Raw genomic sequence first — 15,900 nt, 5'->3', positions numbered from 1 at the left:
GGGGGTGTGGGGTGGGGAGACGAGGCGGGCCCGGCCGGGCCAGGGGGGGCCGAAGCGAGCTCCGGGGATGAGCTCGGGGGCGGCTGGGTGCGAGCTCCTGCCTCTGAGGCGAAGGCGGCGGCGGCAGCAGAGGCGGCGGCGAGGCCCCTATGGGCCGGCGGCGGGCCTCAGCTGCGGCCTCCACTTCTCCGCACGCCGGCGGGATGGCGCCCGGGCCTCGGCGGAGCCGCGCTAGCAGGGGCCTGCTGCCGCGCTGCTGAGGCGAGCCCGCCAAACTCCCCTCCCCCTCCTCCGTCCTCGACCCCCCGCACCTCGCCCCTTCCCCACCCCCTCCTCCGTCTTGGTCCCCGGCGCTGCTCCGGACCACTATGACCATGAGATCCGCAGTGTTCAAGGCGGCCGCGGCCCCTGCCGGCGGCAACCCTGAGCAGCGACTGGACTACGAGCGGGCTGCGGCGCTGGGCGGGCCGGAGGACGAGCCCGGGGCGGCCGAAGCCCACTTCCTCCCCCGGCACCGTAAGCTCAAGGAGCCGGGACCCCCGCTGGCCTCCTCCCAGGGCGGGAGCCCCGCGCCTTCCCCGGCCGGCTGCGGCGGCAAGGGCCGGGGCTTGTTACTCCCGGCCGGGGCGGCCCCCGGGCAGCAGGAAGAGAGCTGGGGCGGTTCGGTGCCCTTGCCCTGTCCGCCCCCGGCCACCAAACAAGCCGGCACTGGGGGGGAGCCAGCCGCAGCCGGCGCTGGCTGCAGCCCCCGGCCCAAGTATCAGGCGGTGCTGCCCATTCAGACGGGCTCTCTCGTGGCGGCGGCCAAAGAGCCTACGCCCTGGGCTGGGGACAAGGGTGGGGCGGCTCCCCCAGCTGCCACCGCTTCGGACCCGGCGGGACCCCCACCACTACCTCTGCCCGGGCCGCCACCCCTCGCGCCCACCGCCACAGCCGGGACCCTGGCGGCCAGCGAGGGCAGATGGAAGAGTATGAGGAAGAGCCCTCTCGGGGGTGGCGGCGGCTCGGGAGCCTCCAGTCAGGCCGCCTGCCTCAAACAGATCCTTCTGCTGCAATTGGACCTCATCGAACAGCAGCAGCAGCAGCTGCAGGCCAAGGAAAAGGAGATCGAGGAGCTGAAGTCAGAGAGAGACACGGTACGGGAGGGGTTAACCTGCGTTCGGGACGAGGAGCAAGTTATGCGCATGCTCAGGGGAAGGGGTGCTGTAGAAGGCTAAGGTCCCCTGGGTTAGGGGGTAGAGGAGGTTGGCCACCAGCAAGGGAGTATCTTAGGTGCCGGGTCCTTCGGAGCCAGGCTCACAGACACGTTGGGTCAGAGAGAAGGGTTAAAGGGCAACCTCCCAGGGGGAGGGGGAGGGAAGGATTTGGGTGTCAAAGGGTTAATTTAAAATGACAACCCCAAACTTGTGGGAAAGGCATTGAGAGTGGGAAAACACCTGAATTGTGAGGGGTTAAAAATGAAAGGGTGGGGTGCAAATGTGATGTCTGTATGGAAGGGGTTAAATTAAAGAGCTATTGCGTTAGAAATTGTGGAGGAGAGGGACTTAGCAGCTGTTGCTCTAACCACTGCTGCAGCATCTTTAGACAGGAGGGTCAATGGCCTTTTAGCAAGCAGAGGGATAGAGGTGATTTACGTGGAATCTTATTTTAGCATTCTTAAATGATGTTATGAGAATCCCTGCCCTTGATTTCAGACAGTTTTTTTATATTTATTTTTTTTAGTTGTAGGTGGACACAATATCTTTATTTCATTTTTTTTTAATGTGGTGCTGAGGATCGAACCCAGTGCCTCATGTGTGCTAGGTGAGTGCTCTACCACTGAGCCACAACCCCAGCCCCCAGACAGTTTTTAATAGGAATCTGAGTTATAAAACATGACCCATTGACCAGATCCCTTGTATAAGCATGGTGTTTGAAGCTGGAAGATTTTAAGACATCAGGGGAAAGTACGCTTGTTCAGTATATTAAGTAGATACCCCCTTTGTGCATAAAATTCCTGTTTTAGAATCTTAACGTAGTAGGAAGTCGTTTATTATTTCTTTGTGCTTCTAAGGAGTGTGACTCCATAGGCTTGTTTTTTTACTGCTGCAGTTAGTTAAGGACACCTAGGCAATAAACATACTCCTTCAGATATCAGGGGAGCTGGGGTGATGGGGTATTACTGTGTTAACATACCTTTAGCTGTCTAAAAATAAACATGGTTTCTACAATTGTGTTCAGGCTGCAGCAGTTTTCTCTCTCCTCTCTCTCTGTGGCGTTGTGTGCGCCAAGGGCTGAGCAGGGGAGGAAAGGGCTATTCATTTTGTTTGCTTTTCAAATGAATCGCATCAGGCGGCTGTTTTATTGGAGAATGCATTCTGCAAGGTAGAATGAGAGCTGGGGCAGGTCTCATTAAAATATCTCATGGTGTTGATTTGTGGAAGTTACTCAACATGGAGGTGGCACTGCTCAGCTACTGTACTGCAGTCCAGGGGTGTGATGGTACTGTAATTACAACACATCATATCCTTACATGGGGAGGGGGTGGAAAGAGAAGGGCCAGTGAAGAAGAAATCAAGGAAATGTCACCCACAGACTGTGGTTAAGTAATGCTAAGGCTGTGAATCAAAACAGATATAAGAAGAAGAAATGAGACTATGGCTGACAAGGGGTCTCTCTGCTGATTGTTGGGGTTTCTGCTCAGTTCCTGAGGTAATAGCCCCTTTGGAGGCTTTCCTAAGCCGGGAAAGTGGGGTGAGTTAAGGATAGTGTCAGTCTGAACTTGGCATTGGAGGTTTCTGTTGTGTATTGCAGTCTGAGCATTGTTTAAGCTTTTTTTTCTCTTATTTTAGTTGTTTGGCCTCTGTTGAAATCTATGTAACGGATGTAATGAAGGCAGCATTAATATCATTGTTTAACCCAGACACAATTTTTGTAATAGGGTGTAAGTAGCACAATGGGCACCTTTCTTAAAACTGAGTTAAGGTGAAGTTTTTAATGACAATAGACTTCCATTTTCTGTGTATGTGATTTTTCCTTTTACTTAGAATTAAAGGACTCTGATTTTAATAAATATTTAGATAAGTGGGTATAATCTGTTTTCTGTTACTTAAAATGCAAAGCAATATGTATATGTTGTGTTTGAATTATTGAATGGAGTGTTCATAATTTTAGAAGTATCCCCCAGTGCACAAATACACCACTTACAAATAGCCCTGCCATCCCTAGTGTCACTGTGGGAGCTCTTAATTCCTTCTCAATGCACTATTTGGACATCACCATTGTGTACAGAGTTCTGGAGTGGAAGTAGAGAGAATAGGATTTAGACATCTTGGGACCTCTTAAAAGAACATAGGGCTGAGGGTGTAGCTTAGTGGTAGAGTACTCACCTAATGTGTGCAAGACCATGAATTCAGTCCCCAGCACCATAGGGGAAAAGACAGAGATCATATATAAAGTAATTCTGGAAACTCTAAAACCCACTAGGAGCCACAAGGATAGCAGTACAAAGACTGTGCCATTAAAAGTCCTGCTGTGGCCCCTCCCAATGGAGAGGATCTTCTTTCAGACTTCCCCATACTTCTTCCCATATAGATAAACCCCTAAAGCATAACTTGTCTTCTTTACTGCGTTTCAGGAAAACTGTTCGGATTAATGTCTGCCAATTAAAAATAAGTTGAATAGGACTGGGATGTAGCTTAGTAGTAGAGCACTTGCCTAGTATGTCCAAGGCATGGGTTCTATCCCCAGCATTGTCAAAAAAGACCTGGTTGAATCTATAGGGTCCAGAGAAAGGCAGAAGACTATGCTGATTCCTAAATGGGCCAAAGTGCCTGTGTTTAATTTTTGTGTGTGTGCTAAATCTCCATTTTGCCACTCTCTTTTAGCTCCTTGCTCGGATTGAACGTATGGAAAGGCGGATGCAGCTGGTAAAGAAGGATAACGAGAAAGAAAGGCACAAGTTGTTTCAGGGCTATGAAACTGAAGAGAGAGAGGAAACAGAGCTATCTGAGAAAATTAAACTGGAGTGCCAGCCGGAGCTTTCGGAGACATCCCAAACTCTGCCTCCCAAGCCTTTCTCATGTGGGCGGAGTGGAAAGGGACACAAAAGGTGTGCTGATAACTTTTTTCTACTGTTTGGACCTGATGAGAACACTTGTTACCAGTGACTGAGAGTAGGGGATTGGGATTTATGAATTGGTTTTATAGGAGCCATAGCCTGAATTATGAAGTCTTCTATACTGAGATATTGTCTTGAAACTTTCTTGTGTAGGCTATAAAAGTCTGTTAGGAACACTTTGGTCACAGTAGTAATTACAGAATGCAGAGTACATCATAAAGAGAATGTGCAACAAATATGACAGCTGAGTTTCTTAAAGAAAACTGTAGTAGTTCAAGTAAGAAGTATTAATACCTCTATTGTGTTAGGTGCTAGTAGACACAAAATATAATGCATAGCAAGGTAGGTACAGTGGCTCATGCCTGTAATCCCAGTGGCTCAGGAGGCTGAGGCAGGAGGATCGCAAGTTCAAAGCCAGTCTCAGCAACAGCGAGGCACTAAGCAACTCAGTGAGACCCTGTCTCTAAAAAAAGCACAAAATAAGGCTGGAGATATGGCTCAGTGATTGAGTGCCCCTGAGTTTAATCCCCAGCACCAAAAAAACAAAAAACAAAACAAAAACACACATAATTGTCTTTGGACTCAAAGAAATTAATCAGACTGTAAGGATAGGCAAAAAAATTTTGAAAACTCAGAATTCAAATTTGATAAAATATGCAGATTTACAAAACTGATACAAACTAATTTTTGTAAGATTCAGGAATATTAAAGATTATTCTTAGTTAGAATTCTGAAACTTCGTAAGGAGCAGATGGATCTTAAAAAAGAAGTAAGGAATTTAGATTGGCAAAGAGAAAAAAGAGATGGCGTTCTGGAGATGTGCAGGGAGGGAGAGAGAGGTAGGAGAAAGAGAGCCAGCAGACAGCAAAGAAAAAATACGAGATTGTAATCAACATGGTATATGATTGGGGGATAAAGTAATTATTTTATTTTTTGTACAGGGATTGAACCCAGGAGCACTTTACTACTGAATTACATCCCTAATTCTCTTTATTTATTTATTTCTCATGTAGCTGTCCAGACTGGCCTCAGACTTGCCATCCTGCCTTAAAGGCCTCCTGAATTACTGGATTTATAGGCATGTGCCACCATATCCAGCTGGGGGTTAAAATAGAGATTATATTAGTCTGTAGTTGGAAGTAATGAAATAGTTGGCACAGAGTAGTGGCACCAAACTTTGGCTATAGAACTTTGAATAAAATAAAAATGTTTTTTAATATAGTAAGCAATTCCAGGTGCAGTGATACTTGCTTGTAATCCCAGCAACTTGGGGGTTGAAACAGGAGGATCACAAACTAGCCTAAGCAACTTAGTAAGACCCTGTCTCAAAATAAAAAAAGGAAAGGGTTGAGGATGTAGCTAAGTAGTAGAGTACCCCTGTGTTTAATTCCCTAGTTCCTAAGGGTGAAAATTAGCAGAAAGTAGGTACTATTAGATTCTTAAGTATGGAAACTAACTTGTTCAACAAGCACTTATTAAGGGCCTATTCAACATACTATTTAGGTATGAGGCCATTTCTGCTCATGACTTCCAAATGAGCACCAGATATTTAGGTACATGATGGTACTCATTCTGGGACAAGAGAAGAAACTCGTCTTGTTCCAAAATGTAAATTAGGTTAGATTTTATTCAAGAGTCAATAAATTTTATCACATTTTCTTCCCTATCTATTAGGAAAACCCCATTTGGAAGTACAGAAAGAAAGACTCCTGTTAAAAAGCTGGCTCCTGAATTTTCAAAAGTCAAAACAAAAACTCCTAAGCACTCTCCCATTAAAGAGGAACCCTGTGGTTCCCTATCTGAAACTGTTTGTAAACGTGAATTGAGGAGCCAAGAAACCCCAGAAAAGCCCCGGTCTTCAGTGGACACCCCACCAAGACTCTCCACTCCCCAAAAGGGATCCAGCGTTCACCCTAAGGAGAAAGCCTTCTCAAGTGAGATAGAAGATTTGCCGTACCTTTCTACCACAGAAATGTATTTGTGTCGTTGGCACCAGCCTCCCCCATCACCGTTACCATTACGGGAATCCTCTCCAAAGAAGGAGGAGACTGTAGCAAGTAAGGCATAGAGAACACTTGCTCTTATACCCTAGTGGTGGCGGTCAAGCTAACAAGTGTGAAAATGCCTTTGGCATTTTTTAAAAAGTGCAATCAATAAAGCAGAGTTCTGTCAAGAATGAGTAAGTTAACAGCCAGAGACAGACACTGTGCAGGCATTGCAAATAGATGGAATTACAGCAAAATGTGCTCAATGTATTTGCCTGCTTACAACACTGGGAGATGTGTTTGCCAGTAAGTTGCTCATCACAAGAGCACCAGACTTGGGGGTGTAATCTCCGGCAACTTGCATGCCCTCTGAAAGAAGGGTTTTCTGTGCTGTGAAATGCATAGAACTTATACTTTGCCATGCACGACTGTTCCTGCAATTGATATTGTGTGAAACCTGGGAGGGTGGTCTTTGGGTGTTCTCAGGGGCCAATGGTAATTTTTGGTTGGGGAGCCAGCTTGGGGTGGGGAATTTCACCTGGGCCTCCGCTCTAACTATATAAGCATTTATCTGTATCTCTATGTCCCGGTCTGGGGGGCAGGAGGAATCTGCCAAAGACCAACAGTCTTACATTATCTTACTATACTTCACAAAGGTTCTAAAATGTGAAGAGTTTACTTGGATTGCAGTAGCCCATTGGTTGTTCATATATTTAAATAAAATGGTCTACAAACTATTTTTCAAACAATAAGGACTATCTTGGGATATCTGAGCTGCTTGGGGAGGGTGTGGGGTGTGGGACTTTGGTCTTCATTCCCCTTTTTTTGTTTTGTTTTGTTTTCTTTATGGCTTCCACACAGAGATGCTCCCCTATCTCCTACATCAACCAGTAACTGAAATGTGTCTTCAATCATGTGACATTAGTCTATGACAGTCGCTGTGGGTGCTCTGGGGTAATGATGGGGAAAGCCTTCTTGGATAGAGCCTCAGCCCTGAGTTTCTACCACTGTGCCTTTCCCTAGCAGAGATGGGGATGGGAATCCATTCCAATAAGTTGAGAGCATTCTCCAGGCTTTGTTTGGCTGCTCTGGTGACAAAATTAAGTGGGGAAGGTAGATTAATTACCTAATATTCATTAGGTCTCACACTTGAGTACATGAGATAGAGTAGGATCCTGATCTAGATTCAGATTTTTTTTTGTTGGTTCAGTTAGTTGAACAGGTTTATCCTTAATGCTAACCTTTTTGCTGCCATGGCAATGCTGTGTAACAACTTAAGAGAAACCATGAAGCAACTTCCCATCCGGAATTGGGAAATGGCTTGGTCCAGAGCTATTCTGTGTGGCTGGCTGTTTTTGAAAACTTTGTCTGCCCTAGTACAGCAATTTCCAAACACCTCTGAGATTGTGGGCATTAACAATATGAAGGAGTATGATTGGAGAGATCCCAGTTCCTTGAGGAGCCTGAGTTATGAGTAAATGTGTGAATCTTTACTCTTGATGCCCGTATCTCAAGAGGAAGTCTCAATGGCTTGTTCTAAGGAAGCTAAAGTCTTTGTACATGTTGTTGAGGCTGGACCAGCAAGGTAGTTTGTTTGGAGGGAGGAGGGAGCTGTTGAAGAAGACTACATATGTAAGTTTTGAGAACACTGATCTTTTATTTGAAAAATAGGGTCAACTTTTACTCACCTGCCATGTTCTGAGTTTAAGGTTTGATATCCTTGGCCATCAACTGTTGCAGGGAAACCACCCTAAATAATGAAGAAAAGAAGTCGTCTCAGTGTAAAAAAAAAAGTGGTGGGCTTATTTTCTTTTCTTTTGTCTGTTGTTCCCTCTTCCCCTCCCCCAGAGAGAAATTCTCAAAAGAGCAACTCAAAAAACAAAATGGCTTCCTAGTGAGAACTTCAGTGATGATCCTTTCCTCCATTTTGGGTATGGGCTTTTTTTCTTTTTACACTGAGATGATTCTTCTTTCCTGCATTATTTAGGGTGTCTGATGCCATCAAGTGTTGCAGGAGAAACTTCAGTCTTGGCTGGTGAGTAGAATAGGAATTGTGATGGCTGGGCCTGGGGTGGGGGTTGGTGGGATGGTGGATGGTTGGGAGCTGCATTCCCCATCATTTGGATGTGGGAGAGTGAGATTCCTTGGTGTTTGATTGATTCGCTACCATAGACTTCAAAATGACAACAAATTTCAGTTGTTTTTCAGGAACTGCAATAGCATCCATTATATGAATTGTCAGGTATTGGCTTAGGGTTTTTTGTGATCCTGAGTTTGGCAGACTGCAATGGCATTTTAGGTTCTTTTATACCATAGCGAGGACACTGAATATGGCTTCAGGTGAGGCCATAGAATGGATTCCTATCACTTGGTAACCTTGTCTTATCTGGGGAGAGACCTCTTGTCCTAGTGAATAGTTGGAGGGTTGTATGACTCTGGATTTAAGGGTGGTTCCACCCCTCCTCTCTTTCTTTTTCTTTTTCTTTTTTTTTTCAGTTCCTTCTTGGAGGGACCATTCTGTAGAGCCTCTAAGGGACCCAAATCCTTCAGACCTTCTAGAGGTAAGTACCTAACAGTGATCAATGGGAGGTAGTAAGAAACTCAAGAGAATATAGGAAGATTTAGCTGGGCATGGTAGCATGTACCTGTCTTCACAGCTACTCTTGAAACTGAGGCAGGAGGATTGTTTGAATCCCAGAGTTTGAGGCTCGCATGGGCAACCCTGTCTTTTTTTTAAAAAAAAAAGCTGGGCAGCACATAGCATGCCTGTAATCCCAGTGACTCAGAGGCTGAGACTGGAGGATCACAAGTTCAAGGTTCACCACAGCAAGTTAACAAGACCCTATCTCAAAATAAAAAATAAAAAGAGGTAGAAATGTAGATCAGTGGTAGAGTAGTACTGGATTAAATTTGCAGGGGGCTCCCCCTACACACACACACATACACACACACACACATACAAAGGAAGTGTAACTTGAATATGTCATAGTACTATGGAATAGATTAAATAGAACTTTAAGTCCAAAAAGTCTAATTTCTTCGTTTTATACATGAGAAAACTGAAATCTAGAGTAGTTAAGTGATTATTAAAAAATAAGTAGCTAGGGGCTGGGGTTGTAGCTCAGTGGGAGAATGCTTGCCTAGCATGTGTGAGGCTCTGGGTTCTATTCTCAGCACCACATAGGAATAAATAAAAATAAAGTTCTATCAAAACTATATAAGTAGCTAGGTAGTGTCCAAAACAAAGTTAGATTTCATGCTAAAGAGGAAAGTGAGCATGTTCAGTTTAGCAACAATCTTATATATTCTGACTGGGCATGGTGGACACCTGTAATCCCAGCAGTTTAGGAAGCTGAGGTAGGAGGATCGTGAATTCAAAGCAAGCTTCAATAAAAGCAAGGCACTAAGCAACTCACTGAGACCCTGTCTCTAAATAAAATACAAAATAAGGCTGGGGATGTGGCTCAGTGGTCTGAGTATCCTTGAGTTCAATCCCTGATAACCAAAATAAATAAATAATAAAAATTAAAATATATGTATATATATATTATACACACACATATATGTTAATTACAAGCTCATTTGACTCTTAAAATTTTAGTATTTTAAACTTAGACTCTTATAAAGAATGGTGGAAGGAGAGTTTATGGCAATATCAGGGGTGTTTCAGTTTGACCTAACTTTTACCTTGGAAAATTATGGGAATGATCTTGAAGTTCAGAGATTCTGAAAAGATGAGGGTAAGGAGAGGAGTACATGTTTAATTTATCTGTTACCAAGAGATTCACATGATATCCCTAGAACTCAGACTCAGGTAAAAAATTTTACATTCCTGGAAGCAGGATGTTACTTAGTATATAAGGGTGACATGGTGATAAATAGTTTATCACTGTTGTTTCTTACACAGAATCTGGATGACAGTGTGTTTTCTAAGCGGCATGCAAAACTGGAGCTGGATGAAAAGAGAAGGAAAAGGTAAGGCCAGAAACATGCATTCTGTGAACAGTTCCACTCTAGGACACTGACCTTGCACTTCCATGCTGTGGAGAGTCCTGGAGCTCTTAACACTATTACATTACTAGCTTCCCAGATGGTTGAGTATTTTAGTTGGAAGTGGTAGTTGTAGGGTAAACAAGTTTGGCTTCTTTTTCTTCATTTATGCCCTTATTCTGTTCTGCTTTGTGTGGAACACCAACACATGGTCTAGACTCCTAAACCTAAACAGCTCTTCCCTAAACAGGCAGTCAGTTCTCTTTACCTCACCCAAAGGAGTCAGCAAGGATCTTCCTAGCATCTGGATTGTGTGAGTTGCTTTTTTAGAGAAAATTTTGGTAAGTAGTAATATTGGGTTTGTTTGTTTCTTTTGTTTGTCTGGTTTTCTACAGATGGGATATTCAGAGGATCAGGGAACAAAGAATTTTACAGCGACTGCAGCTCAGAATGTATAAAAAGAAAGGAATTCAGGAATCTGAGCCTGAGGTTACCTCATTTTTCCCTGAACCAGATGATGGTAAGTAAGTTCTGCCTATTTAAAAAAGTAGGTTTTTCAAAGGAGAAAAAAAAGGGTGCAAGGCTCCACACTGTCATGTTCTGTACTATATTTTGGAGCTGAGTATAGTTGCTAGACACTTGGCATCTTTGTCACTAATGAGGTCCCATTTGACTTTTTTCCATAGTTGAAAGTTTGATGATTACCCCCTTCTTGCCTGTTGTAGCATTTGGACGACCATTACCAAAATTAACTCCACAGTAAGTATGAAGATCTTTTCTCCCTCCCCTCTTAGGTGGCCTGTATCTCCTTTTCAGATGCATGGAAGCTTAGATAGAAGGTAGAACAGGTGGCTTAGGGATAGCCATGATTCTTTGATAGAAATAAGGCTACTTGGACAAATGGCTTTTGCAGGGATAAAATTCTCAAGCCAGGAATAGGAAGATTGCTTTTTGAGTTAGAAATAGATTATTCTGTGTGTGTGTGTGTGTGTATGTGTGTGTTTGAGATGCTGGGCATTGAACCCAGGGCCTTCTGCATGTGAGGCAAGCACTCTACCAACTGAGCTATATCCCCAGCCCTATTCTGTCACTTTAATGGTATACTGACTGTTGCTGTGGCTTTGAGGCAAGAAAGACACTCCAGACTTGGGACTCAGAATTCAGGTCTAAAAGTCTTGAGAGACATGATTTTTTTGGAATTAATATGGTGTCCACACTGAATCCTTTCTGGTCTTGCAAACTGTTCCTTATCCCTTTTTTGCCAGGAATTTTGAGCTGCCCTGGTTGGATGAGCGTAGCCGATGCAGGTTGGAGATCCAGAAGAAGCAAACGCCTCACCGGACGTGTAGGAAATAGCTGTGCGGACAAGAACCCTCTGTCTTCAGATAGTTGTAGCATGCCATTCCCAGAGAGTGGCAGAGACCTGTATATGTGACCTATGTCCTCATGTATGTTATCATCATTCTTTGATAATACCTTCCATACTCCCTCAATTTTAGTTTTGTTTTCATCACTCTGATTTCCTAAAAACTCTCTTTCATTGGGCTAATTGTCAATTATGGAGGGTGATTGGGATTTTCTTTCCCTTTTTGGGGAAATGAGTTCTCAAGCTAAACCTATAGGATGGGTCTGCTTCTACACATTTGCCTATGTTAAAGGGGTACAAGGGCTCTCTTCATTAGACATGTGTAAGATGAAGCAATCCCTGCCTTTAGGAGCTGTCTGCCTGGCACTCTTCTTGCCCTCGCATACTCTCTGTATAGCTTGGGTATAGTGGTTTTTACCCTAAAATAAAACAAAAAAACCTCACCATGAGCATTAGGACCAGATGAGGAATAACAAGTGAAGTGAAGCAAGTCATCTTCACAGAGTAGGAAAAAGAGTGGAGATTTGGTAGATGAATATCTGGAAAAGATAGTTGTTCTCTTAAAACTATTCTGTGATATAGCCATGTGGGAAGGGATATGTGACTGTGATTATTTTCTTAATTAATGGGTAACTAAAGTTCTTCCCCCACCCCTCAAAAAATAAAATCTTTGGAAAAGTGAATGGGAATGTTAGTTTCAGACAAGTTGTGGTGCTAAAAAGAAGCATTTGTCATTTGGGGATGGCATGCCAGAACCTGTATAGATGTCCTTGTGTCACATCACTTCTCAAGTATTCCTTAGTTGGGCTTTATCCTTTTAGCTGAGCTCTTGGTGGTGGGGTAGAGATTTAGGGAGGGTGGGGGGAGGGGGTGGAAATGTGTGCTTCCTTTGGCTGGCAAATGTCTAAATCTTGAAACAGATGTACCTAATGAGCTTCTCCATTCACTTTGTAAAAATACATTTGTATGTGTACCATCTTGGTCCCTTCCCCTGCCTCCGTTTTGTTAGAAAAATTTCAGGACAGCACTCCCAGGCCACTTTGGTCTCAGTGTACGATCCCTGTTAACTATCTGGAAGAAAAATAGAGACAAGACTTCTGGTCTTAAATATATAGGAATTGCCTTTCCTTAGTCTTCAGGACTATTGTGTGAAAACAAGTAGGGGTCTAATCTCCTAGAAGGTAGGGGCTTTTATCCATGAAGAGAATATGTCCCCAGATTATTAGCACTTTTAGAGGAGAAGCCAAGGTATGTAGGGTGTGTGGCCGGCCCATCAGTGGAGCATGAGAGAGAACGGGACACCATTGTGGGAAGAGAAGAAAAGTTCCTCAGGGGCCTCCCACTGCTAAAGCTTTTTTGTGAAATGTTGATCTGTGCTCCCTGGGTTTGACTTTGAAAGAATTATTCCGGCAGCACATGTAGTATTCTTGGATGATCTTGCTGCTCTTATTTCTCTGTGTGTGTATGTGTGTGTGTGTGTGTGTGTGTGTGTGTGTGTGTGTGTGTGTGTGTCTATGGGTTTTCATTTGTAACTCCATCTGCTTAGGAGAGTGGGCTCTCTATAAGGGAACCTGCTGCAAACTTCATTGCAGTAAGGATGTAGAGAGAAATAGGACTTACTCCACTAGGGGCTCTCATCTCACATCACACCTTAAGGAAAAGGAGATTTCTAGAAAAATTGGGCCAGATTTTCTTTGTTCTCCATTATTTTAATGTGGCAAGCTGTTTAGTAGTCCTTTTCTGACCTGTTATGTTCCTTTATAATGTGCCCCAAAGGAAAAAATACCCCAATCAGTGTCTCTTTACTTTGTTCCCTGATCCCTCTCAGTTTCTTCTTGATTTCAGCACTTGTCAGATTCCTAATTTTAGGGCTGGGTTAGGAAATTTAACCTTTATATTTCTGCCCTACACAGGGGACTCCTCAGATATTGAACTTTTGCTTGACTGAGAGGAATCCATGAGGTGCTATCTGGCCAGACTTAAGTGGATTCTATTTCCTTGGTTCTCCCTTTCTCTGAGGGCCTCTTATTTTATTGTCCCCTCTTCTAGATAATTCTCCTTTGATTTGAGTACTTTGAGGTTCCTTGACAAGGAGGTTGGAGCAAAGTTCCAAGGGTGAAATTACAGTGTGTTAAGAGTGAGGGGAAAATTTGTCTTATTTTTCCCTACATGGGATACAACACTGTGAAATTCAATCTTCAACTGAAGGCCCTGCAATTCTCCTAAAACATAGTTTTTTGTTTCCTTCTTTAACGAGGTTTAAGCTAGCGTTAATAAATTAAAAAGAGAAATTGCTTGTCTGTCCACTTCAGCTTTGTTTTATGCCCATTTCATATTGTTGTCTGTGTTGTAATTCATACTTTTGATACCATTTCTGATGTGTAAAATTGGTTGTCTTGTAAATATCTTATAAAGAGTTCAATTGTAAATAAACTATTGTGGCTGTTAATTTTTGAACTTCTGCTTCAATTTATTAGGTTTGTTGAAAAATTCTGCTTGTATATTTAAAAGATGGGAAAAAGAAATCCATTTCCACAACAAAATAGAATAACATAATTTTCCCTTTTATATAATGTACTCCTTTCCATTTGTGTAGAGTGCAATGTTTGTTTCATCCCTCTGTTGAGTGCTTCCTTATACATAACTGGCAATTTTAAAAACAAGATTGTAGGATACTTGATGCCCAATGTCTACAATAATAAAATCTCATAACTGGAAATATTTTATAGGTCATCTAGTCTGACCCTTAATACATGATTTCTCTTGGACAACATTCCATACAAATGAATCCAGCTCTGCTTCAACCCAATGCCTTTCCTAGGCAACCCCTATTGGGTCCTCTCTATTCCTGCAGGAATTCTCTTCTCACTTAGAAAATCCGACTGTAATTTGCTAAAAACAAAAATAACACCTAACTTCCTATTGTTTGAACCCACTGGTTCTTACTTTGCCTTTGAGGGTGATGAAAAAATGTTAATCCCTTCTTTATTCCTTAGAGTTCATCTAATAGTTAAGATGGCTATGGCTATCCTAAGTCTTCTCTTCATGGTAAACATTTAGAAATCTTACAATTGTTCCTCAAAAGAAAGAAATTCAGAACTTTCAGTTCCTTCTGGATGAGTAACAGTTTACCCATGTCCATTTGTTGAAATTTATTTTTTAGTTTTAGGTAGACACAATATCTTTGTTTTTTTATTTTTATGTGGTGCTGAGGATAGAACCCAGTGTCTCATGCAAGCTAGGCGAGCACTGTACCACTGAGCCACAACCCCAGTGCCCTGCCATGCCCATTTGAAAACTGAATTTGGACCAAATAACTGAAAGGACAAAATGACAGACTTCCCTTTCCTTATTAGACATTAAAGTTCACAGCCTTATTTGTATTAATTTAGCTTACGATCAATAAATTCTCCAGGTCTTTTTCTGTAACTTATTAAATCATACATCCTCCATTTTGAACTTAGGCAGTTGGATTTTTGGAGCTAGATTTACAAGTTGTTACATTTGGCCAACTAGACAGATGGTTTTGGGCCACCAGTTAAGATTGTTTGGATCTTAATTCTGTTTCAGAAGTCATTCGTGGCGGGGGCGGGGGCACATGCCTGTAATCCCAGCAGCTCCAGGCTGAGACCTGAGGATCCCAGGTTCAAAGCCAGCCTCAGCAACAGCGAGGTGCTAAGCAACTCAGTGAGACCCTGTCTCTAAATAAAATACAAAACAGGGCTGGGGGTGTGTCTTAGTGTTCCAGTACCCCTGAATTCAATTTCTAATATCCCCCACCCCCCAAAAAAGAAGGCATTTGTAATTCCTTCAAGTTTCATACTGTCTATAAATTTGATACCCATAACGATCCTTAACTAAGATTTACAAAAATATTAACAAAGAATTTGTGCTATATCAGTGACTTTATTTGTTTGTTATATAATCTTAATGTCAACTCCCCTAGGTACAATAACTTAACTCCTGCACCTTGTATATCCTTATTATGGTCTAAGAAAATATAATTTTTTTCATTGCTGACAAACGCCTTGCTAAAATCAAAGCATTCCCGTTTGGTAACCCTGAACTAGAAGGAAATCAGATCAGGATTTTGAACCAATACTAGTTTCTATTTATCTGTTTACATTGGGCCTAAAATCTTGATGAAACCAGCATCAATTTGGGAGAGGTGGCAGCTGGGGTGTGAAGTCGCATGAAAAGGAGAGGAAAGGAGGACATCAGAACACACTGCAACATTAAGTTCTCCGACTCCACTGCAGATAATTAGTTTCTCCTTCACCCCTTAGCTTAAATTTGATGTGGCAAATATGACCCAGTACTTCAGCTTTGGAGATTTACCTTGATTTGATTCGTGATTTAACCAAACGAATGCAGTAAAATGCTCTGCCTCAAACGTAGGCAAAACAAAAAATGGAGACAGAAAACCATGAAACAGTCCAAATGCTGCAATGGAGCCATGA

General features: G+C 42.9%; 2 protein-coding genes across 5 annotated transcripts in view; one reads left to right on the top strand and one right to left on the bottom strand.

Annotated features, from left to right (window-relative positions):
• Positions 1–15,900, bottom strand: part of Top2a (DNA topoisomerase II alpha) — a 323,275-nt gene that overhangs the window by 92,865 nt on the left and 214,510 nt on the right. The gene's annotated exons all lie outside the window — the stretch shown is intronic.
• Msl1 (MSL complex subunit 1) lies at positions 68–13,889 on the top strand. Of its 4 annotated transcripts, XM_078042057.1 has the most exons (10): positions 383–516; positions 1,041–1,136; positions 3,867–4,090; positions 5,774–6,156; positions 8,072–8,119; positions 8,581–8,645; positions 9,992–10,059; positions 10,470–10,594; positions 10,761–10,833; positions 11,340–13,889. In XM_078042057.1, exons 3-10 carry the CDS (start codon positions 3,888–3,890, stop codon positions 11,428–11,430), a joined length of 1,056 nt encoding a protein of 351 aa, XP_077898183.1. In that variant the 5' UTR covers positions 383–516; positions 1,041–1,136; positions 3,867–3,887; the 3' UTR covers positions 11,431–13,889. The 4 variants fall into 4 exon arrangements, with proteins under 4 accessions (XP_005321867.1, XP_005321868.1, XP_077898183.1 ...); XM_005321810.4 differs by having other exon boundaries at positions 68–1,136; XM_078042058.1 differs by lacking the exons at positions 383–516; positions 1,041–1,136 and adding an exon at positions 1,691–1,803.

The sequence above is a fragment of the Ictidomys tridecemlineatus genome, chromosome 3 (assembly GCF_052094955.1).
Source record: "Ictidomys tridecemlineatus isolate mIctTri1 chromosome 3, mIctTri1.hap1, whole genome shotgun sequence".
Lineage (NCBI taxonomy): Eukaryota > Metazoa > Chordata > Mammalia > Rodentia > Sciuridae > Ictidomys > Ictidomys tridecemlineatus.
Note: the sequence above shows the minus strand (reverse complement) of the source record. Positions and strands in the feature narration are given on the sequence as shown.

What these genes read in the sequence shown, in the direction of transcription:
- Msl1 (XM_005321810.4), top strand. Translation starts at nt 369, where the DNA reads ATGACCATGAGATCCGCAGTGTTCAAGGCGGCCGCGGCCCCTGCCGGC. An exon ending in AGAAACTTCAGTCTTGGCTG is followed by an intron (nt 8,120 to 8,580) that starts GTGAGTAGAATA and finishes TTTTTTTTTCAG; the next exon opens with TTCCTTCTTGGAGGGACCAT. An exon ending in GATGAAAAGAGAAGGAAAAG is followed by an intron (nt 10,060 to 10,469) that starts GTAAGGCCAGAA and finishes GGTTTTCTACAG; the next exon opens with ATGGGATATTCAGAGGATCA.